This window comes from Mrakia frigida (assembly GCF_051309035.1).
Source record: "Mrakia frigida strain ATCC 22029 unplaced genomic scaffold BDY24scaffold_3, whole genome shotgun sequence".
In the NCBI taxonomy this organism is placed as follows: domain Eukaryota; kingdom Fungi; phylum Basidiomycota; class Tremellomycetes; order Cystofilobasidiales; family Mrakiaceae; genus Mrakia; species Mrakia frigida.
Window position 1 is genome coordinate 786113 of NW_027481278.1, and position 21626 is coordinate 807738.

General features: G+C 55.7%; 7 protein-coding genes across 7 annotated transcripts; 3 read left to right on the forward strand and 4 right to left on the reverse strand.

The window, feature by feature from the left end:
• Window positions 1-344: 344 nt before the first annotated feature.
• Window positions 345-2502, reverse strand: BDY24DRAFT_377117 (F-box protein). Its single transcript, XM_076638740.1, has 5 exons — window positions 2423-2502; window positions 2234-2338; window positions 1994-2107; window positions 1809-1918; window positions 345-1738 (listed from the first exon to the last, which is right to left on the reverse strand). The coding sequence occupies exons 2-5, from the start codon at window positions 2264-2266 to the stop codon at window positions 469-471; spliced, it is 1527 nt and encodes a 508-aa protein (XP_076500385.1). The 5' UTR covers window positions 2267-2338; window positions 2423-2502; the 3' UTR covers window positions 345-468.
• Window positions 2374-9550, forward strand: MON2 (Mon2p). The gene is made up of 19 exons (XM_076638741.1): window positions 2374-2456; window positions 2578-2660; window positions 2820-2944; window positions 3035-3163; window positions 3255-3405; window positions 3493-3704; window positions 3775-4514; window positions 4592-4886; window positions 4968-5789; window positions 5891-6493; window positions 6574-7872; window positions 7945-7956; window positions 8022-8075; window positions 8145-8208; window positions 8275-8350; window positions 8419-8774; window positions 8857-8977; window positions 9051-9166; window positions 9263-9550. Exons 1-19 carry the CDS (start codon window positions 2395-2397, stop codon window positions 9493-9495), a joined length of 5553 nt encoding a protein of 1850 aa, XP_076500386.1. The 5' UTR covers window positions 2374-2394; the 3' UTR covers window positions 9496-9550.
• Window position 9551: 1 nt separating this feature from the next.
• Window positions 9552-11595, reverse strand: BDY24DRAFT_377126 (FAS1 domain-containing protein; the record flags this gene model as incomplete). Its single annotated transcript, XM_076638742.1, has 12 exons — window positions 9552-9772; window positions 9851-9893; window positions 9979-10003; window positions 10067-10162; window positions 10234-10335; window positions 10405-10542; window positions 10617-10667; window positions 10756-10819; window positions 10905-10935; window positions 11016-11124; window positions 11215-11395; window positions 11493-11595. Coding segments are annotated over 12 exons (1103 nt in total), but the record flags the coding sequence as incomplete, so codon positions are not given.
• Window positions 11596-12105: 510 nt separating this feature from the next.
• BDY24DRAFT_411973 (uncharacterized protein) lies at window positions 12106-14387 on the reverse strand (the record flags this gene model as incomplete). Its single annotated transcript, XM_076642997.1, has 4 exons — window positions 12106-13056; window positions 13171-13341; window positions 13418-13600; window positions 13668-14387. The coding sequence occupies 4 exons, from the start codon at window positions 14385-14387 to the stop codon at window positions 12106-12108; spliced, it is 2025 nt and encodes a 674-aa protein (XP_076500388.1).
• A 412-nt stretch (window positions 14388-14799) lies between these two features.
• Window positions 14800-16243, forward strand: BDY24DRAFT_377137 (uncharacterized protein). Its single transcript, XM_076638743.1, has 3 exons — window positions 14800-15055; window positions 15181-15873; window positions 15961-16243. Exons 1-3 carry the CDS (start codon window positions 14849-14851, stop codon window positions 15988-15990), a joined length of 930 nt encoding a protein of 309 aa, XP_076500389.1. The 5' UTR covers window positions 14800-14848; the 3' UTR covers window positions 15991-16243.
• Window positions 16244-16528: 285 nt separating this feature from the next.
• Window positions 16529-18534, forward strand: SUA5 (threonylcarbamoyladenylate synthase). Its single transcript, XM_076638744.1, has 2 exons — window positions 16529-16855; window positions 17305-18534. Exons 1-2 carry the CDS (start codon window positions 16534-16536, stop codon window positions 18519-18521), a joined length of 1539 nt encoding a protein of 512 aa, XP_076500390.1. The 5' UTR covers window positions 16529-16533; the 3' UTR covers window positions 18522-18534.
• A 341-nt stretch (window positions 18535-18875) lies between these two features.
• On the reverse strand, window positions 18876-21354 carry BDY24DRAFT_438322 (uncharacterized protein; the record flags this gene model as incomplete). The annotated part of the gene is made up of 3 exons (XM_076644350.1): window positions 21166-21354; window positions 19583-21092; window positions 18876-19494 (listed from the first exon to the last, which is right to left on the reverse strand). The coding sequence occupies exons 1-3, from the start codon at window positions 21329-21331 to the stop codon at window positions 18876-18878; spliced, it is 2295 nt and encodes a 764-aa protein (XP_076500391.1). The 5' UTR covers window positions 21332-21354.
• Between the last annotated feature and the right edge of the window lie 272 nt (window positions 21355-21626).

Sequence of the window (21626 nt, forward strand, 5' to 3'; positions counted from 1 at the left end):
AGAGAGAGGGAGGGAAGAGTCAGAGAAAGGAAGAAGGAGAACGGCGACGCGTTCGACGAGAGCTCACCGGAGGAAGGTCTCGAACGAATCGGGCTTGATGGGTTGAGTTGGCGGTCTGATTGATCGAGAAAGCAAGGAAGAAAAGAAGTGAGTACAGGCCGAAAAAGGTTTGTGCGAAGAAGGAGAAGAAGAGAGAAAGAGGGAGAAGACAGGCTGCTCACCTCGCGTCGAACCCCTCCGAATCAAACCCCCCCAACGCCGCCAAAGCACCTCTCACCTCCTCCACTCCACATCTTCTCATCGCCGTAATCGGATCCTCCACTGTCACCGCACCACACCCGAAACAATCACAGCCCAGAAGCGTCTGCCCAACCGACTTCTCCCCGCTCAACATCGAAACAAACTCGATCTCCCTCCTCCTCCCTTCCTCCTCATCCTCCACTCCCGTCCCCTCGTAATCCACCAGAGTCACTCCCTTCTTCCCAAGCACGTTCCAAAACACATCCAGCACGTAATCCTGCTCCGCTCCAGCGAGAGCTCGAAGGCGTTCGAGGTTGAGCTCGACCGACAGCTCCCAGAGGTTCTCGTACCCTCCCACGAGCTCGGAGGCTGCGTGCAGGTGAGGGTGGGTTTGGAGGAGGGTAGCGTAGCACGAGGGGGAGCAGGCGAGGGTGGTGGTGATGGTTGGGGTGGGAGTGACGGAGCCGGTGAGGAAGAGAGCTCGGAGGAATTCGTGGGAGGTGAAGATGGCGACGTGCTGGGTCTGGAGGAAGGAAAGCAAGAAAGATGAGGGGTGAGCGAAGATCTGTGAACGACGGAGGATAGCAAGCGTAGCTGGATGAGACTCACCCAGTCCTCCCAGGAGATCGTAGGAATCCCCTTCGACAATCGGCCCTCCTCAGCAGCGAACGAGAGAGTGAAGATGCAAGGCTCGTTGGTCGAGATCGCTCTCGTTTGAGAAGGAAGCAGGGTGGTTGTGGTAGGAACGACGATTTCCACGTCCGACGCGATAGGATCATCGTCTCCAGGGGTTCTCGTGAACCTCATCATCAACCTCTTCACCATCACACCTCTCCAAGCGTCCGCCAGAGCCGCGACGGGGAAGATCAACGCGCCGTTCGCCCACCCGACCCAACTTCCCCGTCCGAGCTCAAAACCATCCCAGGCATTCATGACGTTGTAAGTGACGGTTTCGAGCGACGTTTGAGCAGCGAGGACTTGGGTAAGCCAGTTGGTGCATCGATCGAAGGCGGCGGGGAGGAAGGTGATGTCGACTTCCCTGAGGGCGTCGAACGCGTGGGCGGTGAGGAAGTTTCCGAGGGAGGATTTCGTATGGAGGTAGGAGAATCGGATCTTCTCGACGGAGATGGAATGGAAGGTGAGGAACTCGAGGAGATCCGAGAGGAAGGCGGTACAGAAGGCCGAGGATTGGTTTCCGGAGAGTTGGGAGGCGAGTTTGGGGACGATGAGAGGGGAAGGTCGAGGAGCAGGGAAGGCGTTTCGGGAAGAGAGCTGGAGAGTGGGAGCCTTTTGAGCCAGTTGGGCGGGGAGGATTTCTAGCGTGGTGATGGAAGGGGTGTTGTAGATGGAGGTGAAGACGGCTTGGTCGAGGAGGGCGAACGGGATGGTGATCATCTCGAGATGAAGGAGGACGTCGAGCGCTCTGGAGAGGAGGTTGCTGTAGATGGGAGCTCGGTTCGATGGGATGCTGGTCTTTCCTTCTTTGATGGTGAGCTTCCTGTAACGATTAAAAGTTGGGGGTTGGCTTGGAGAAACAGGCAGAGGACGAGGAACGGAGCGAGACTGACCTGACGAGCGCTCCCTTCTGAGCGTTTCCTACCAATGCCTCGAGAGGTGCGAAGCTCAACTTGTTGTTGGCAGAGAAGAAAATCCTTTGTAGGAGGAGAGGACTGGCGATCTGGCACGGAGAAAAAGCCGGGAAGAGAGAAAGGTCAGTCTTTCGACGAAAAGAGGAGCTCGATGATGGACGAACGGCTCGAAGGTAGCGGCAGGTAGCAGCGACACTGGCGAGATCTGAAGGCTTGATGTTCGCATACTGGAGGATCTGAGTGAGGACCTCGACTGGTACCTTCGCAACGATGCAGCGCTAAAGAGGAAGGAAAAGTATCGAAGGAGAACAAAGGGAAGGCGGGAGGGAAGGTCAGCTCTGATTCCTCCGCCTTCCTGCGCGTCTGTACCCTCCCAGAGAGCCGAGCGATCCTCGTTTGCTCACAGAAGCGATGGCTTGAGCCCTTGTGGTCCTCATCTTAGTCAAAAGAGGAAGTTGAGCCGAAGGGAAGATGCGGTTGGGAGGGAGGGAAGAAGGGAGGAGAGCGACGTGAGCTCGAATCGTTTCAGATCTTTGAAGGTCGCCCTCAACGACGACTCACCCGAATGTCGAGCGAAATCTTTCTCGTTTCAGACTTACAGCAGATCATACAGGAATGTAAGAGGAGGTGAGTTCAACGTCTGATTTCCCAGCAGAGACGTGACGGGGGTAGGAAGCCGAGAGGGAAGAAGGAAGGGGAGAGAGAGCTCAAGCTGACCTTTGGACCGATTGGGTTTGTGATTCTAAAGGCATCCAGAAGTGAAGGAGGCAGCAGAGAAGGCTCTCGCTTTGTTGAAGGATCAGTCAGGTGGGAAGAGAGATTGGAGTGCTGGTGAGTCTCATCTTCCTTCAGCAATGAGGGAGGGGAGAGGGAGGGAAGGAGACTTCGACCATCTCACAACGCTTCCCTTCCCTCCCTCCTCTCCTTCCACGTTGTTCGTCCTTCTCTTCCTCCCCCTGACTTGATTCGCTTCCTTAAACGATACTACAGCTGGACCTCATGCCGAGGATCTCATCAGTCCGGTCTCGCTTGGAATGAAGAGCAAGAACCCGAAGCTCGTAGCGATCTGTATCAGCTCGATGCAGCGACTCATAGCTCTTCACACTGCCTCCGAGGTACGTCCCTTTCCTCCTCAGCTGAGCTCGCAGCTTCTGCTCGAGACGCTTCGTTGGATACTTATCCTGATGGTCGTGTTGTTCTCTTAGGCTCAGATCCCCTCCTTCATCCAAGATCTCGGGTCGGTGATCAACCAAGGCGTCGACATCCAGCTCAAGATCCTTCAAGCCGTCCTCGTTATTCTCACTGGGCCTGTGAATGGGACTCTACTGGGAGATGTGAGTTGGACCTACCATCTTCTGTGTTTCCCTCGTCTGAAAGTGAGGTAGAACAGAAACTGATGAGCTCGTTTCGTTCCTTCCCTCCCAGGCGTTTCGACTCGTCTTCGAGCTCAGAGACAGTCGGATTCCGGTCGTCTCTTCGACAGCAGCAGCTTCCTTGCGACAAGGAGTCATGGTTACCTTCGACAAGATCGTCGCCGAGGACGAGACTCTGAAGAACGGGACGTGCTCGACTTCTCGTGAGCTCAACGTCCTTCTCGTTTCGTACGTCGCGAGCTCATCCTCTTCTTCGACCGAGCCTGACTTTGATCGTTTTGATTCTACAGCGACATCAACTCCCCTCCCTGACGGAACAGTAAAAATCCTCTACCCTTCAGCTTTCGACGGATATCGCCTCTTCGAGGATCTCTGCGTCCTCACCACCTCGACTCCTCCGACGGGAAAGCAACAACTCCTCATGCTCAACCATCTCCCTCGACCGTTCGGACTAGAGCTCATCGAGAGTATTCTCAGTAATTACGCCGGAGTCTTCAGGAAGGTGTGTCCCCATTCGCTATCTGTTCTTCTGCTAAACTCGTTGATTGAACTCGTGTCTTCCCCTTTCTCAGCACTCCGAGCTCCTCCTTCTCCTCCATCAACACCTCTGTCCTGTCCTCCTTCGAAACCTCTCCCTCACTTCAGCAGCAGCAACTTCATCCTTCCCTCTCACCCTTCGTCTCATCCGAGTCGTCTTCCTCCTCCTCCGACTCTTCTCCAACGAGCTCGTCGCCGAATCGGAACGCTTCCTCGGCCTCCTCATCAAGATCGTCGCTGGAGAACAAGGCTCGCTCGAGGAACTCGAATCCACTCCAGAGGAGGAGAGGAAGCATCACGCTCATCCAGGGAAGGAGTCGCCGGTCTGGTTCAGAGTGCTAGCAATGGAGTGCTTGAGAGGGTTGTGTTCGGACGCTCAACTCCTTCGCAAGGTCTGGAATTGCGGCTCGTCGGAACTGCCACCTTCTTCATCTTCGTCCCCTCCCACCACTGTTACTTCGACTCAACCCCATCGACACCAGCAGCCCACCACCAACATCTTCTCTACCCTCCTCTCGACGCTCAACCGGATCGCAACCGAGAAGCCAGCTCTCCTCGGAGTCTCGTCGCAGATGGGCGGATTGGGAATCTCTCACGTCGAGCAAGGATCGGTTTCGCCACAAGGAGAAGTCGGAGGAGCTTCTGGGACGAATCCTTACGGGAGTTTAGAGATGGTTGCCGGCATGGTGGCGAGTGGGGTGAGCACGGTCGTTGCGAGCTTGACGATGGATAGCACGGCTGGTTTGGGGCCTACGAGTACCGTCAAGGTTCAGTGGTGAGTCTAGTTCTACCCTGCTCCCCTACTATCTGTTCTCGTCCGAGTCGTGAGCTCACATCTCCTCGTTCTCGCAGCATCGACCAACTCGACAAGCTCGAGCCTCCTCCTCTTCCCGAAACCTACCTCTACCTCCTCTCCCTCCAGTGCTTCAACATCGTCGTCGAAGGATTCGCCTCTTCAGTCACACCGGTCTACTCCTCGATCGTACCTCTTCGCTCGTCGCTGGAGGTCGCCAAGAGGAAGGGAGGTCTCGTCGAGCAAATCCAGAACGCAGGAGACGCGGACACGACGAGGGACATGGTGGAAGCGGGATGGCCTGCGATTCTTGCTGCTCTTAGTTTCTTCATCGGAAGGAACCTCTCGGACGAGGTACGTCCTGGCTTTGATCTCTTCTCGTCGTCGACGCGTCGAATCCGACACTGACTTTGAATCGACGCGTCGCACCCACAGCTCTTCGTTGATACCCTCTCTTCCCTCCACGAATTCACCATCATCTGTGGACTTCTCTCCTTACCAACGGAACGGAATGCCTTCATCTCCACCCTCTCTCGATTCGCCGTCCCTCAAGCAGTCGTCTCAGCCCTCGCGTCCTCGGATCTCCCTTCGACTCCTCGCTCCCCAAGCGTCATGAGCAGCGTCGAAGCTCTCGGATTCACCGCTCTCACCGGAGGAGCGACACCCCATCAACCTCCCAGCCTAAGCTCGAGGAACCTGGCTTGCCTGAAGGTCCTGATCAGCGTAACAGAGCTGCTGGGAGGAAGCCTAGGGAAGAGCTGGTTCGACATCCTCGAGGCCCTTCAGAGCTCGAGTTTCGTCTTGACGCCGAGGAGGTCGACCAACTCCAACGGACAGAGGAAACAACTCAACGTCCCAGCTTCTCCCAACCCACGGAGATCGTCGTTCTCTCCTCCCACTCCGGCTCCGTCGTCCACTTCCTCTCGATCCGACGCACCTCCCGCTCCCAGCCAGGCTCTCGTCTCGGAACAAGACATCGACGCCGTCCACGCTTCCATCAACCACGTCTTCGAGGTTTGCGTCGCCGAGTTGGACGACGAGGCGTTCACGGACTTCGTCGAAGCTTTGGTACGGTTGAGCGGAGAGATGATGGGCTTGGGAGGATCGACGACCGAGGTCGTTGCTGGAGGAGGAAATGCTGGAGGAGGAAGTGAAGTTGGGAGTAACCATGGTAGCTCGACGGATCTGAGCTCGATACCAGAGAGTCCTGGACCGATGAGGAGGAGAGCCAGTGGGATGCACACTTTGAAGACGAACGCGAGTCGATTTCATCCTGACCTTCACGCGTCCTTTCGACCTCGACTCTCGATCTGACTTCTTTCTTTTGCCTTTATCCTCACGCTGGTCTCTGATTATAGCGTCAACACGGAGATCGATCTTTTGCCATCGCCAAACTCGCCCAGATCTCGCAGATCAACCTTCGTCGTCTCGTCTCGAACGATCCTTCCCTCGGTTGGTCAACAATCGTCGACCATCTTCTCCTCGCCCTCTCCCACTCCATTTCCTCCTCCACCAACCGACTCCAAGCAGCCTCAACCCTCGACGAACTCCTCACCTCCTCCATCCGATCAGCATCCTCGCACCCACCGGAAATCTCAGCCAGAACTCAGCATCTCGTCCTCTCCTCCCTCGCACGACAGGTCGAACCCCTCTCCTCCTCGACCTACTTCCAACAGATCGACGTCGACATCCGGAAGCTTGGTCTCGAGGCGTTGTACCAGATTCTACAAAGTGCTGGGCACGAAATGGCGACTGGATGGGAGCGAGTGTTTGCGTGTTTGAGCTCGGTGTGCAGGAAGGCAGGAGAGACGGGGACGCTCGCAGAGGGGAGCGGTGGAGAAGTTGGACTTGGGGTTTCAGCAGGAGGGAACGTGAGGGTCAGACCTTCAGCGTCCGCTCAGGGAGGACTCGGTGGTGGCTCGAGAGGGAATGCTTCGCTGGTACGAACGGCGTTCCAATCTGTGAGTCGCGTCTCTCCCTTCTTTCCCGTCTCGTCGTCCTTCCTTTCGCTGACTTCCCGCCTCTCCTCTTCTCCCTTCAGATCACCCTCATCATCACCGACTTCCTCCTCTCCCTCTCCATCCCCGATCTCAAATCCTGCATCACCGCCCTCGCCGACTTCTCTCGTCAAACCGACGAAGTGAACATCTCCCTCTCCTCCATCGGATCCCTCTGGAACGTCTCGGACGCACTCCAATCTCGTCGATCTCAAAAAGGACCCGACGGTCAAGCCTACGACGACCTCTGGCTCTTCATCGTCAGGGAACTCCTCACGTGCTGTCTCGATCCCAGAGCAGACGTTCGAATGAGCGCCATGCAAACCCTCTTCCGATCCATCGAGCTCTATGGATCGACGTTGGACGACAAGCTCTGGACGGAGTGCGTCTGGGAGATCATCTTCCCCCTCTTCGACTCGCTGAAGGCGTTCTCGATGGGAGTGGGTGAAGGCGTAGGAGCAGGAGGGTTGTCGGTGGGAGTCGAAGAGGAGGGAGAGGAAGGGAAGTGGTACGAGTCGGATTGCCTGGCCCTCTCAAGCGTAGGAGGGATCTTCTCGTCATTCTTCCTCACCAACCTCGTCAACCTACCGGACGCGACCAAGATCTGGAAACGCTTCCTGAGTCAAATCGGAGTCGCCTTCGCGTCGGGGATCCCATCGATTTCTACAGCAGCCGTTCAGGCGCTTTCAATGGTCATCGTTTCGTGGGAGAACAGCAGCACCAGCTCGTCGTCGTCGTCGCCAAAGATCCTCGAAGAGCTCATGAAGGAGTCGTGGTCGACGTGGGAATCGATGGGTCAAGACGTCCTCAAGGTCGCAGAAGCTCACGGATCCGCAACTCCTCCCTCCTCTTCCTCTCCACCTCCGTCCACTCCTCCCTTCACCCAAGCCACCCTCTTAGCCTTCGTCAACACCTCTCAACCCCTCCTTCGTCAGTCCACATCCCTCTGGTCCATGGCTCGCCTCCAATCGATCCTCTCCGTCCTCAAAGGAAGCATGACGGTCCCTCCGGGAGACGACATTCGACCCGACGTCGATACCCTCACTCCTCTCCAACAAGCCATCTTCGACGTTTTCGCCATCCTCGACCTCTCTTCCGTCCCAGGATCTGCAGCCGTCTTCTTGCAGGATCTCTCGAGCTTGATCACGTTGGCGTATGCGAGCAGCTTCGCCGGAGAGGTCGTGGCGGAGGAGAAGGGGAGGAAGCCAAGGAGGTTGACGTTCGTTGCTGTGAGCAAGAGGGCGATGGAGGTTGCGGTGGAGGTGTTTTTGAAGCATCAGGGAGAGGTGGATTTGTTCTCGGGTGGAACGGTGGAGCAGATCGTGAAGGCTTACTCCCTTCCTGTGAGTCTACCCGTCTCGAGTTCGACGCGTCGTTTCTTTGCTGATCGTTCCGGCGTCCTTTCTTCCCCTCAGATCAAGCTCAAGGTCCGTTCTTACCTCCGTTTTTTCGGGATGATTTAGGCTGACTATCTTCTCTTCTTCGTCTGCAGTACGAGTGCCCTCCTTCATTCAGATACGGAGACGAGCCGCCGCTCTGGAAGACCGTTCGTTCTTGTCTTCCTCTCTCTTTTGACGCGTCCTCTGACTTCGATACTCTTCTTTCTTCCCTCTAGGCTACCAACCACTTCCTTCGGATCATCAAGCCTATCTGCTCGGTTCTTTCGGCTCACGATTCGAGTGCGTTCGTCGTCTTTGTTCGGAGAAGAGCAAAACTGAACCCTCTGCCGCTCTCTCCTTTCCCAGAGCTTTCGCCCGAGTCTTATCAAGCGATCTGGAGCCAGCTTCTCGACCTTTACTCCGGAGCTTTGCTCGCTGACTGGTGAGTTTCTCCAAATCCTTAAATTTCATGCTGCAATGCTGACCTTTTTCCTTCCCTCGTTCTTTCAGCGGAGCTGCCGACATCCTGAGTCTCGAGGCTCAAGCCCTCGACGAGACCTTCGACCTCCGCTACCTCTCCTCTCTCGAAACCGACCTCATCCCCATCATCGGATCCTCTCGAGTTCCAGATCACCTCATCGTCAAACTAGCTCGGTGCCTCCAGCAAGCTTCTCGGTTCTATCGATTCGAGACGGAAGGACTGAAGGGAGCGTCGACGGAGTTGGGAGACGAGGATGGAGGTTGGTCGAAGACGACGGAGCAGACCTTGTACGGAACGACGGCCGAGATCATCGGGCTGCCGAGGGAGAGGTTTAGGCGGTGGTGCTTCGACGTTCTCTTCCTGCTCACGCAGAGGGTGGAGTCGAGTGAGTCCGCGTCGCCTGTCTTCCCTTCATCCGATCTCAAGACGACCCGCCTAACTCCCTCCTCTCTACCTTCTTTTCACAGATACGGAATCTCGTAAACGTGTAGCCACACTGTGTCTTCCTGCTCTGATGGAGAGGTGCTCGTTGGTTCTAGCGTCTTACCTCGCCGATCAGCCCCTGAGAGGAGCCATGCCTTTCCCTCGGTTCGTTCCACCTGCCACGAGTCTGATCCTCGATCTCTGCGACGAAAACTGACCTTCGGTACTTGATCACCAGGATACGCGAAGAGGAACTCGTTTACGTCCTGAAGAAGCTCCTCGAGCTGACTCTTTTCGAGAAGACGTTCCCTGCTCGCTCTCCCCCAAACTCGAACTCGTCGAGTCAGACAGAGGGTGAGTTCCTCCCCTTCGTAATCTCCACCACCAACTCTCTCCCCCTCACTCTCGAGCAATGAAGCTGATCGTCGCGTTTTTTCTTGCTTCTCTCAGTCCCCTTCCGGAAACACATCCTCTCTTCTCCCCTCGCTCACCTTTTCCACCTCTACCCGTCCCTCCTCGCTCTCGCTCTCCTTTGTCGTCGGACCGCTTCAGCAGACGACGACGGCTACCTTCCTATCGGATCTGGCTACGACGGAGAAGAGGAGATCATCGGAGGGAAGCTCGACAGTCGACTGATGGCGGGAGAGGCGTTGGGTTTGGTCGGAGGCTGCTGGGAGGAGTAGATCTAGGCTCTTTAAGCATTTTGGGTTTTCTTAGTTCATTCACGTTCTCTTTTGGTAAGCGAGAAGATCATCGATCGGAGAGAGAAGAGTCGTAGCTAAGGTCTGAGAGACGCGCGTTTAGAAACCCATGAGGACGTTCCTTCGAGCAGCGGCGGGAGTAGGTCCAACTCCAGCATCGACGGTAGCACTGGCAGTCGCAGCAACGGCAGCGACAGACTCGGCAACTTCGGGGCTGGACTCAAGGTTGACGAGGACGCTGTCGATGAGGTGGACGACTCTGCGAAAGAGGAAGAGAGAAGATCAGCGTTGTTGATGAGACTCTTTCGAGATTGGAGTAGAGTGAGACGTGACTGACCCGTTGGCGACAATAATATCAGCGGTGACGACGTTGGCGGTGACTGAAGGAGAAAAAGCGAGGGAGGGAGAAAGGAGAGAAAAGGTCAGCGACGCGTCTCGAGCGTGAGAAAGGAGAGCGAAACGGACCATCTCCGGAGGTAACGGTGAGAGTCTGATAGAGGATGGAAAGATCAGGTCAGCTTCGAGTCATAGGTGGAATGAAGGCATTGCTTACCTCTCCGTTCAGGGCAAAGGTGAACTGCTGGCCAGCGAGGGAGAACGCGTCGGACTGTCCGATGTTGGTGCTGTACAGAACGGATCCGGCGACGACCTGAGTACAAAACCGAGTCAAGAACTGTCAGCTACAGTTTAAAACGACAAGGCATCTAGAAAGGTACTGACGTGGTTGGAGAGGATAGTCGTGAGCTCCTCAGCAGTGAGGGCAGCAACGACGTCTGCTGGGAGAGCGGCGAAGGCCGAATCGGTGGGAAGGAAAGCGGTGATCTGAGAATGAGGAGAGAGGGGTTTAGTATGAAATGGCAAAGGCAAGGAAGAGGATGAAGGACGACTCACTCCGACGGCAGCTTCAAGAGGAGCGACGAGTCCAACCGTAGTCAAAGCTCCAGCGACCGAGGCAGCTTTCACAGTAGCGTACGCGCCGATAGTAGGAGGGAGGTTGAGGACCTCATCGAGGGCGATGATGGTGAGGTTCTGTGCGAGAAGCGGAATTGAGAGGAAAAGGTCAGCTCGTTTCGGTCCGATCTCTCATTGAAAAGGAGACGAACAGCGTATTTCGAGACAGCTCCGGTGGAAATGTTCATGGCCCTTCCGTCCCACTGAAAAGGGGAGGAAAAGGAAGAGGTGAGAAGAGGTCAGCCTCGAAGACGGGAAACGGGGGGTCGGAGGAAGACGAGCAGAACTGACCTTCAAGAAAGGAGCATCGACGACGATGGACCCGTCCATCTGAGAAAGGACGAGGGCTTGACTTCTGATTGCGCGAAAGACGAAAGAAGGGAGGGGTCAGTACTCGAGCTCGTTCCCAGGGCTGAAAGCGAAAGAGAGACGACGCGTACCTTCCCTCTCCGACCTTCGCGAACTCGTCTCCTGAAAATTACAAAGGTTGGGCGATAGAAGTTGAGTATGACTAAGATGTGGTTGATTCGATGAAGATAGAGGAGACGCACCTGTGAGCAGAGTTCGAGCGATGGAGTGCGCAGGAGCGACAGCCACCGTCGAAGCGTCGAATGTTCCCTCGAGAACGTGGTAGGAAAGAACTTGAGCGAGACGGGTCACCTGGATAGGAGAGAGCAGAAAACGTCAAGTAGGGTCAGAGAACGGTCACCCTCAGAAGCCCCTTTTGGGCCGAGATCGCGTCGAACTCGCATTTCCGGTGACTTCCTCCCCAACTCCAGTGAAGGCCACATTGGTGGGTACGAGGATGGTTGCCTCGATATCGGGAGTGATTCCTAAGCTACCCAAGAGCTCGAGACCGTCGGGAGTGGATCCGATGGTCGTTACGATCTCGAGGAAGGTGGTAAGCCCTGATTTCAGGAGGGAAGCAGCGCTGAGAGAGATCGAACGAGGACGAGAGGAAGAGATGGAAGGAACGGGTGAGTCTCTTAAATCCACGGGCTGAAGTCAGAGAAGGTGGAAAAACTCACAGGCCCGAAGCGAAAGTGGCAGCCTCGACGGCAGACGGCGCGTCCTGAGCGAAAGCGCCTGAAGTCAAAGCGAGAGCGAGGAAGGGAATGGAGAAACGCATGTTTGTTGACGTGATGGGAGGAAGTGGTGTTGAAGAGGTGGAAGGAGGGTTGGGGATGGTGGTTGATGGTGAAGGAGCCAAGGGAAGCCCAAATCGTTGAAAAGGAAAACGAAAGGAGGACGTCGCCAAACCAAGTCCATCTCTGCTCGACAACGTCACCGAGGGCAAGATCGAGAGGCAAACCATCAGGTTCTCTTTGCATTCGTGTCTTATGACCTTCGTTTGCGCTGCCGAGTGAAGGTTTCTCCGAGGGGATCAGAAACTGGAAGGAAGGAGCCAAGGGGATCGAAGAAAAAGTCAGCGAAACGTTGAAAAGCGAGACGTCGATGCCGCCCCAGAAGACTTACAGGATGACGAGAAAGAGACAAGGCATGCTTGATGAGCACTCTCAGGTAATCCTGAAGCTGCGAAAGAGGAATAGACTTTGCTCCGCCGAATACAGTGTGCGTTAGAAGGGCAGAGCATCGAAATCTCAACGAAGGTGACAACCGCGTCGTTCCTCCCTTCCCTCTCTAAACTCCCGTCGACGCTCCCACTCCCTCGACCCCCTTCAAAACGTCCCCCCAAACCTCTCCAACCCAACCTCCAACCTTCTTCAAGCCGTCAACCACGTTCCCAATCCCCTGCTCCAACACTTCTCCCTCAAACCCTTTCACGACGATTCTTCGACTCTTCCCTCGTCCTCCTCCTCCTCCTCCTCCTGACATCGAACTTCGAACTTCTCCTCTCCCAGACTGCATCCTCTCCGGAACCAAGTCCATAGGAAGGTGTTCCTCCGTGAGCGAGGTGATGAGAGCCTTCTTGAGCCTCGAGAGGAGAAGATTCCAGACTGGATCCGTCGTTCGAAGAACCCGTTGCACTCCCTCCCGGATCTTCTCCTGATGGGCCTTCTTCTCCTCCTCCGAAGGTGCGGGTGTTGATGAAGCCGACCAACAAGCGAGAACGATCTGAGTGAGATCCTCGAGGTGGGTGTGCTGTTCTCCTCCTTCCGCGTGCAGATCCGCCATCAAAAGCTGGTAGATCTTCCTCGACGCGTCGGGCGAGAGGCCTCCTGGTGCAAGAGCGACGAGGGAAGCGGTGATGACGATGGCTTGGATGTGGTTCTGGATGTTGAAGAGGATTGGGGAGGTCCCGATGAGGATGGGTGGGATTTGGTTGTTTTCGAGTGTTGAGCTTGGAGACGAGGACGGGTTCGAGTCCGAGGTTGGAAGGGGAGGTTGGGAGATGGGATGAGAAGATGTTACCGTTGAGACGAGGGAGGCGTAGAGACGAAGGGAAGCTGGTTCGGAGGGAGAGTGAGGGGTGTTGGCGGCCAGGTAGGTCGAGAGGGAGGAGGTCAAGGAGGCGTGGGAAGGGAAGTTGGAGAGGATTTCCGTTCGTTCGAAGGTTTCGGCAAGGGAGGTGACGAGGGAAGGGAGGGAGGCGGGTGGGATGGAGAGGAGACGGAAGGTCGAGAGATCGGACTAGTCGACGGGAAAAGTTCGTTCGACGCGTGAGAGGGAGGGGAGACGAGAAAGAACAGATCATCAGTTTTGGGCCGAAACGAAGTTGAAGCAGGGAAAACTATATCTACGTACCTTCATCAACTCAGCGAGCTCCAGAACCCCTTCAACCACCGAAAGAACAGCCTTCGTCGCGTCCTTCTCGTTCGCTCCACTCTCCTCGCTCTTTGTAGCTTCGAGCATCCTCTCCAACCTCAACACCTCCTCGTCTCGAACAGGAGCACATCTCGCCTTCGCTGCTTCCAACTAGATACGAAACGGGAATCGGGGGAGTCAGCTTTGCGTCAATGAGGGACAAAACGAGAGGCAAGGGAGAACGAACGATGTTGGCGAGCGACGTCGAGAAAGCCTTCCTATCCCAAATTGTCGTCTGGTCGGGGACGGGGAAAAGATCTTTGAGCTTCATCGGAGGTAGAAGTCCAGAGAAGGCGGTCGAGAGGTCGGTTTGGAGGAGAGAAAGTCGGAGTGAGCAGGTCGGCGGCGACGAGAGAAGTTTGTCGGTGGCCTGCGAGAACAGAAGCAATGATCAGCACGAGAGGCTGCTAACGAACTCATAGAGGGAATGAACTCACATCGTCCCAGTAAGCGGCCTTCATCATGTTCCCGACTCTCTCCTCGAGACTCCCTCCGTGGATTGGCCCACCACCCCGTCCTGCACTCCCTTCCGAGCTTCCACTCATCCTCTTCCTCTTCTTCTCCCTAGCTTCCGCATCGGGCAAGCTCAGCAGCGAAGCGAGGGTCTTCCCTGGGGGGAGGATAAGGTCGGGTTGGACGGCGAGAGTTGTGAGAAGTGTCGCGTTCTGAAGACTCGCTTTGGGATTGGTAGTCTTGTCTGAGGAGAGAGCTGAGAGGATGAGAGGGAGGAGAGATGGAGGGATGAATAGAGAAGATGGCGTTGAGACGGGTGTCGAGGGTTTGGAGGGTGGAGATCTCGGGGAAGGAGAGGAAGAGGGAGAGCCATGAGGGGGAGGGAGCAGGCCGTTCGACTTCATCTCAATCCCTCCACCTCCTGTGCTCTTCTCGGCCTGCTCAACACCCTTCATTTCCTCCTCAGCCCTACGGAGTAGCTCGGCGAACGTGTTTCGCTGATCGACTGTTGGGAGAGCTGCCTGTACGTCGACGAGGATGGGGTGAAACGCCGACCAAGGAATGTGAGGAGGAGCGTTCGGGAGGGAGGAGCCTTGAAAGGAGCGAAGAGCGATTTGGAGCCGAGAGGAGAGGGAAGAGGGGAGTTGAGATGATTGCTGGAGGACGCTGAGAGCTTGGAGGATGTCTCGTGAGAGCTGGACCATGGTGAGAAGGGAGGAGGAGGACGGGGTGATCCGAGGTCGAGAGCTGCTGGAAAAGGTCCAACACGAGGATAGAGTCAAAGGAGTGTTCCCGATGACGAGCTGGTCATATATCTACTCACGAGAGAGCTTGAAAGATCTAGGCGGAGGAGAAGGGAGGAGAAGGAAGGAGTCGACTTGGGTTCGTCGAAGCTGATGATCAAGCAGGAGAAAGAAGGTCAGCTCTCCCGCTTCCTGTAACTCTCCTCAGCGAGTCTCGAGACGGGCTCAAGCTTGTACTGACAGTGTATACGGGTCAAGTGTACGAGAAGTCGGTCGAAAGAGATGCTGGGAGTTTAGGATGCAGAAAAACAGGAACTTTAAAACGGGGAAGGTCGTTCACGAACGTCATTTGGTCGAGCTCACATTTCCGTCCCTCTATTTCTCTCCAGCACCCACCATCCCACACTCTTCGAGTTTCATAAATGAGCTTGCAAGACACTCCTCTCTCTCGACCTCTCCCTCCCCTTCCCCTCGAACTCAAACACCACATCCTTCGCTTCTGCGACCCTTCGACTCTCGCCAACACCTCCCGAGTTTCTCTCGCTTTCCTCCACCTCTCCTCCCCGATCCTCTACCAGGATATCGAGATCGTAGGACTCAAGAATGTAGAGAAACTCTTCTGTTCAAGGGTAAGCAGTTTTCCTTAGTCCTAAATCTGTAGAGGAAGAGGGCTACAAAAAGGAATGAGCTCGAGCTTACTCTTCCTCCCTTCCTCCCTCCTCTCTCTCTCTCTTCCCTTCCTTTTCCCTCTCAGGATCCATCACTCGATCACCCTCACCTCCACCCTCATCTATCTCTCTTCCTCATCCGAAACATCACCATAGTCGCAACGCCAGACGTCGGAGGAGAAGCCCTTAACCTCTCCATCTCTCGACTTCCTCCTCCCTCCTCTCTCTCCCTCCCCGTCGACCTCCTCACTCTTCGACCCATCGGAATCAACTCTCACCTGGACGATGAAGAGGATCTACATCGGTGGTCATCTCTTCTATCTTTCTTCAATCCCGTAGCGGCCCACGTCTTTGGTCTACAAAATGAGAGCTTCAACTTTGGAAACACCCCTCGCTTCCATCTTGCGCCCTACCCCTCGAAAACCCGCTGGCCTCGCCTTTCCCATCTTCACTGCACCAACGTCATCCATGTAGGACTAGTCTCACGGTCGGTTACGTCCGATTCACCGTTCGTTCTCCTTTTCGATCTCTCCTCGAACTGGGGAGAGAAGGAGTACATGGCCGACCTGATAGGCGACGCCCTGTACGAGATGGGCACGGAGGCGGCTTCTCCCCAAGTGAAGGAGTTTGTAGTTAGAGTTAGTCTTGGGCAGAGAATGAGGAGGAAGGCTTTCATGGAAGAGTTGGTGGAGTGCTGGTGGCAGCTCGGCGCGACCGAGATCGAGAACGCCCTCAAGCGGATCCGGTTCGAGGACGCGACGGCGACGTGTTGTTGGAACGTAAGTTCTGTTTCCAATATCTTTTCTATCTCGAAGTTATCCGTCCTCTCAGAGAGCTGACCTCGTACGCTATCGTGGTATCCTCAGCCTGATCCGCTTCCGAGCTCCAGCACGTAGAGACGCAGCGGGGACGTCTTTTCTTCTTCTCCTTCCTGCATCACCCGGAGTCAGTTCCCTACAGCTCTCCTTCGCCTCGTATCTTTTTTCATTTTTCACAGGGTCCCACCAGACTGACCAGAGTCTTCTTCACTCCTTCGCAGACCTCCTCCCGTCATCTCGAGTCGTTTTCCTCCACGTCTCGATGACGCGACTGATGTCCCTCTTTTGTTTAATTACCGCTCTTCGATACCAATGTAACGCTGCTCTACAATCTAGGTCATGAGAACATTGGAGTTCGGACTGTAGAGGAAAGGAGAGAGCTCGAGAACGACTGCCGACGACCGGGTCCGAGCGAAGGACTTTCTCCTTCCTTGATTGCCTTCGCTCTGATAAAAGTGAACGCTGGGTCTTCACCAACTTTCCATGACTTAGTTTTGAGCACCTAGGGCTCGTCTTTCAATCCACTAGTAGAAAACAACGGGTCGTGAAGGCCCCTCCTCCGTCGAGCCGCTTCATTTTTGGTCGAGCTCAACTCTCCCTTCCTTCCCCTCCAACCGCTTCATGCTCAGGCGAGCTTTCCACAGCACCACCTCCACCTCACTCCTCCGACAACCTATCTCCCCTGCCTTCACGAAGATGGAGTCCTCCCCTTCCTTCCAAACTCTCCTCCTTCAAACGGTCCCTTCGTCCATCAGCTTCCCTTCAGGAATCGATTCCGACGCTCCTCCCGTCATCACCGACCCGGAAACAGAGAGGGTCATCAAACTAGCAGCTCAGAAAATCAGAGACGGGGATCTGGTAGCTTTCCCTACGGAGACGGTCTATGGATTGGGAGCGAATGCGCTGAGTGGGAAGGCGGTAGAGAGGATTTATAAAGCGAAAGGTTAGTCGAAGGAGAAGAAGAAGAGACGGCGAAGGCCGGCTTGGAGAGGAAGATTTTTAGTCGAAGGAGACATAAGGGCGGGTGGTAGGCTGTTGGTATCAGCTGGGTGTAGATTGGAGCGAGTGTACGAATGGAGAGGAGTGGAAGGAGACAGAGACGCACGAAGGGAGGGAAAGGGAAGGAGAGTCGAGCTCAACTTTCTCGCCCTCTGGTCGAACGACTCCCTTCGACGCTTTTACAGCCCGATCTCGAAGGTGGGAAGAATATGGAGTAGCTCATCGGGTCCTCGGACGATCTCCTACTCGGATCTTGTGAACGCAGGAGCTGTCAGGGAATTAACTCTCGCAAAGAAGAGCTCGCTGTCGTTCCTTCCTCCCTCACCTCCTCTCGTGCCTCGTCTCCTTTCAAACTTCCGAGGCTGACTCGAAATCTCCTTCTCTTTTTCCCAGGTCGTCCCTCCGATAATCCTCTAATCCTTCACATCTCCTCTCTCCCCATGCTTCACTCCCTCCTCCTCCCACCAACCGATCCTTCGACACCTCTCCTCTCCCCGCTCTACGCCTCCCTCATCGCGTCCCACTGGCCAGGACCCCTCACTCTCCTCTTCCCAACCAACCCTTCCCTCATTCCAACGCAAACAACAGCCTCCTTACCAACCGTAGCCATCCGTCTCCCTTCCCATCCCGTCGCTCGAGCTCTGATCCATTTCGCAGGAGTCCCGCTCGCTGCTCCCTCCGCCAACTCCTCTGGACGACCGAGTCCGACGAGAGGAGAGCATGTCATGAGGGATCTGGGTGGGAGAGAGGGTGTGAGCGTGATTCTCGAAGGTGGGAACTGTGAGGTCGGAGTCGAGAGCACGGTTGCTGTCGAGGAGGAATCGAACGAGCAGGGCGGGAGGGGAGATTTGAAGGTTCTGAGACCTGGAGGAGTGACGGTTGAGCAGTTGAGGGAGGTGGTGAGAAGGGTTGATCGTGGAGAGGGAAAGAGGGAGAGGAAGGTGTTGGTTTACTCAAAGGATTTCAAGGACGAGAAGATGGAGAAAGCTCCGACGACGCCTGGGATGAAGTACAAGCACTACACGCCCTCGATACCGGTCTACCTCCTCTCTCCCGTTCTCGACGACGCGTCCAGTAGCAGTCTCCCATCCACCAGCACCACCGAAATCAACGACTCGGACGCGTCGAACACCCTTTCAACACCACCCTCCTCGACCGCTCCCTCTCCCAACCTCTCTTCTTCGTCACCCACCACCTCGAAACTCCCAACTCCACTCGAAGCCGTCTTCTCTCTGCTTCCTGCCACCACGGCTATTCCGTCCAAACCAATCGGCCTCATGCTTTACGACAACTCTCCTCTCTCCCTCCTCCTCCCTTCACCACCGTCCACGAGCAACCTCTCTTCCTCCTCCCTTTCCCCACCTGCCACCACTACACCCTCCCCACCGATCTCGGACAGTCATACCTACATTTACCACCCTCTCGGATCCCTACAGAACCCTTCCCAAGCCGCCAACCGACTCTTCGACGGCCTGTTGAGACTGGAACGCGAAGGCTGCGGAGTGATCTTTATCGAGGAGGGTGAGGAGGAGGGTGTGGGGAGGGCTGTAGGGGAGAGAGTCGGGAAGGCTACTGGAGGGGAGAAGGGCAGGGTTTTGGTCCGGGTTTAGAGACGAGTGGGGGAGGGGAGGGAAGGCAAGGGGAGGGAGACGGGGGGCCGCTTTTTTGTCAGTTTTCGTTCGCCTTCTCAGTTTGCTTCCGTAGTTTGGGGCCCGTCTTTAGACTTTTTGGTATCGCGGTTGGTTTATTACGATGTTGTACGACTCTCTTCCTCGTTCTGTGGATCGAGAAGAACGTTCAAAGGTCGAGCTCCGACGCGTCGACAAGACCTTTCCTTCTTCTTCTCGCCGGTCTCTTTCCAGGATCACGGAGCCAAATCGCAATCGTAAAATATCGTCTAGTCTAATACAAAGTGCTGAAACCGAAAGTCAACTAAATCTACCGTACAACCCGCCCGCCCTCTCTCACACCGACTCCCTCTTCTTATCCTTCCACTCATCCTCCCACTCCCTCCCGCCTTCCCACCACTCCAACCCGTCCTCCTCCTTCTTCCTCAGCATCTCCTCATTCCTTCCCTCCTGCAAACACCGCTTTATGATATCCGCAAACTCCTCGTCCCCGTCCTTTTCGAACCGTCCGAAGAGCATCGACAGGATCGGAGCCGCGTCCCTTTCGAACGAGAACCCTCCTGCGCTGGCGGGTGGATCCCATTCGGACCATTTAGTAGGAGGTTGGAGATCGTGCATGGATGGGTAGGATGAAATGGGAGTTGAAAGGGAGGGAAGAAGGGAAGTTGGCGCGGGCAGGAGGTGAGGAGGCAGAGGACGTTGGTTTTGGTTGAGCTCGAGATTGAGCGTAACGCCGACATGGATCCGTGCTGGGAAGGAGGTACGGGAGATGTCGGCGACTGGTTCCGAGGTTGAGGAGGAGTTGGTCGCCTCGGTGGTCGACTTGAGCGTGATCCAAGACGTTCCAGGGAACGAACGAGCGACGAAATCGGTGAGGAACAGATGTCGAAGGTGGTTCTGCGGGGTACCGAGGCGGGAGTTAACTACCCTTTGAAGAAGAGCAGTGTAGGTGTATCTATGGGCAAGGGAGGAAGAAGGGTTTTCAAGAGGAGAAAGGTCAGTTCTCGACGCGTCGGTTTCAAAACCAGATCGAACCAACTCACCGCCCGTGCTTCAACCCCTCCGTCTCCATCAACTCAATCACCAACTCCTGCATTCCCACACTCGGTCTCTTCGCGTACTCCCATATGTTCATCCTCCCCAACACCTGTTCTCCCCACGTCGTCCTCTCGTCAGGCTCGAACCCAGCCAACCTCATCCACCCCACCGCCTCCCTCCCCTTCTCGTACCCACACTCCTCCGTCACAGCCCCAACCAGCAACTCCCAAGTCCTCTTCCTAAACTCTGCACCCCTCTCCATCGCCAGAGCAAAGAACCCTTCGAAAGCAGCTCGTCGAAACGAAACGACTTCGTTCTTCTCCTCCGCCGACCGAGACCTGGATCGAAGGTCGAACGTTTTGCTCGCAGCGAGGAGTTGAGCTTCGAGGGTCTGGAGGTTGGGGCGGAGGGTTGGGTTCTGGCGGGAGGAGGAGGCGAGGACGTCGAGGAGAAGGGAGGAGAACGCGTCCGCTTCTGGTCTTCGACGGAGGCTGTGGAAGGTGTGTCGAAGAAGGAGGTTGTAGAGTTTGATGGTTTGATCTTTGGGAGGGATGGTTCGAAGGATGGAGAGGGCGAGAACGAGGTCCTCGGAGTTGCGGCGTTGGCAGAGGACGAGGAGGAGTTGTTCGGCTAGCGGGAGAGGGAGAGGTGCGAATTCGATGGGTGAAGGAGGGAGAGACGAGTTCGTGGAGGAGGAAGAAGAAGGATCCAAGTCGATGATGATGGGTGGTAGGGAGGAAGATGCGACGGGGATGGTAGGGTGGTAGAGTGCGATCCAAGCTGCTACGCTCTTCTCTCGATAACGGGAGAGGAGATCGACGATCCGATTCCGAAGGTCGACGCTGAGAGGTCGACGAGGACGCGACGGGTCTGCTCCCATCCTCCTGAAAGGTCTTGCCAGCCTTGAAACGTTGAACGCTCTCTGTCCCAAGTCATCCGAGAGGGAGAGAGTCCGTTCGATGGAGAGGACGAGTCGGTAGGCGAGGAGGTGGAAGTGGCGAGAGGAGAGTTGAGGATCTTCGAGGACTCGACTTGCGTCCCAGGGTTGAGAGAGGGAGAGACCGAACTGACAGACGGCTGCTGATCCAAGGTAGGAGGAAGCGTCGAGGTCCAAGATCTTGGTGTAGACTGCCATCGAGTGAAGTTCGGTAGTGGACGACGATCCATCGAAGGTTTGAAGGATCCTCCTGAAAAAGAACGAAACTCCTTGACGTCCTGCTTGTCCTTGTCGACTCGTGAGGGTTTTGAGGAGGAGGTCGACAGGGCGGAGGTCGTCCAGGTCTCGGGATCGTTCGAGGATGAGATCCATGACGAGGAGGACGTCTTGACGAGGGAGGGAGGTTCCGGCTTGGAGGAGGGAGGGGAGGCGAGGGAGGAGGTTGGTGAAGTGTTGAACGGCCTCAAAGAATTCGGCTCGAGTGGAGGTGGGAGAGAGTAGGTTTTGGAAGAAAGGGATGTGGAGGGATAAAGAACCGTCTTCTAAAAAAGAGTAGCTCGACCGAGGTATGAGGGACGCTGGATTTAGGGAAAGAGAAAGAACGAGTTAAACGACGCGTCGACGAACGAAAAGAAAGTTGCTCAGACTCGCCTGAGGTTCCCAACTGCAACCTTGCCCTAGCAACCCAGTACTCGTCCACCCTTGATAACTCTCCCTGCCTCTCTCCTACTATTCTCAAGACCATCCTAGCAGAATCCTCCCTCCTTCGATTGAGCTCGTTGATCTCGTCCAGCGTCAGACTCGACTCGTGCTCCATCTCGAGAGTCGTAAACGACGAGGTTTGACTTCCGACGAGTTCCAGAGCGAGAGAGAAGTCCTTTGAGGAGATGTCGAGTCCTTCGAGGGAGATGGTAGGCGAGGAGAGGAGGGAGGCGAGGGAGGTTTCGAGGGAGAGGAGAACCGGGTCGTGTTCGGGAGGTACCGAAGGAGCCTGAGGAAGGGCGGTGAGAGTGAGCTCGTTGAGAACAGAGGAGGAGAGTGGGAGGTCGGCGATAGTGATGGATTCAGGTTCGAAGAGGGAAGGTTGTAGTGGACGTGGTGTTGGTGTTGTT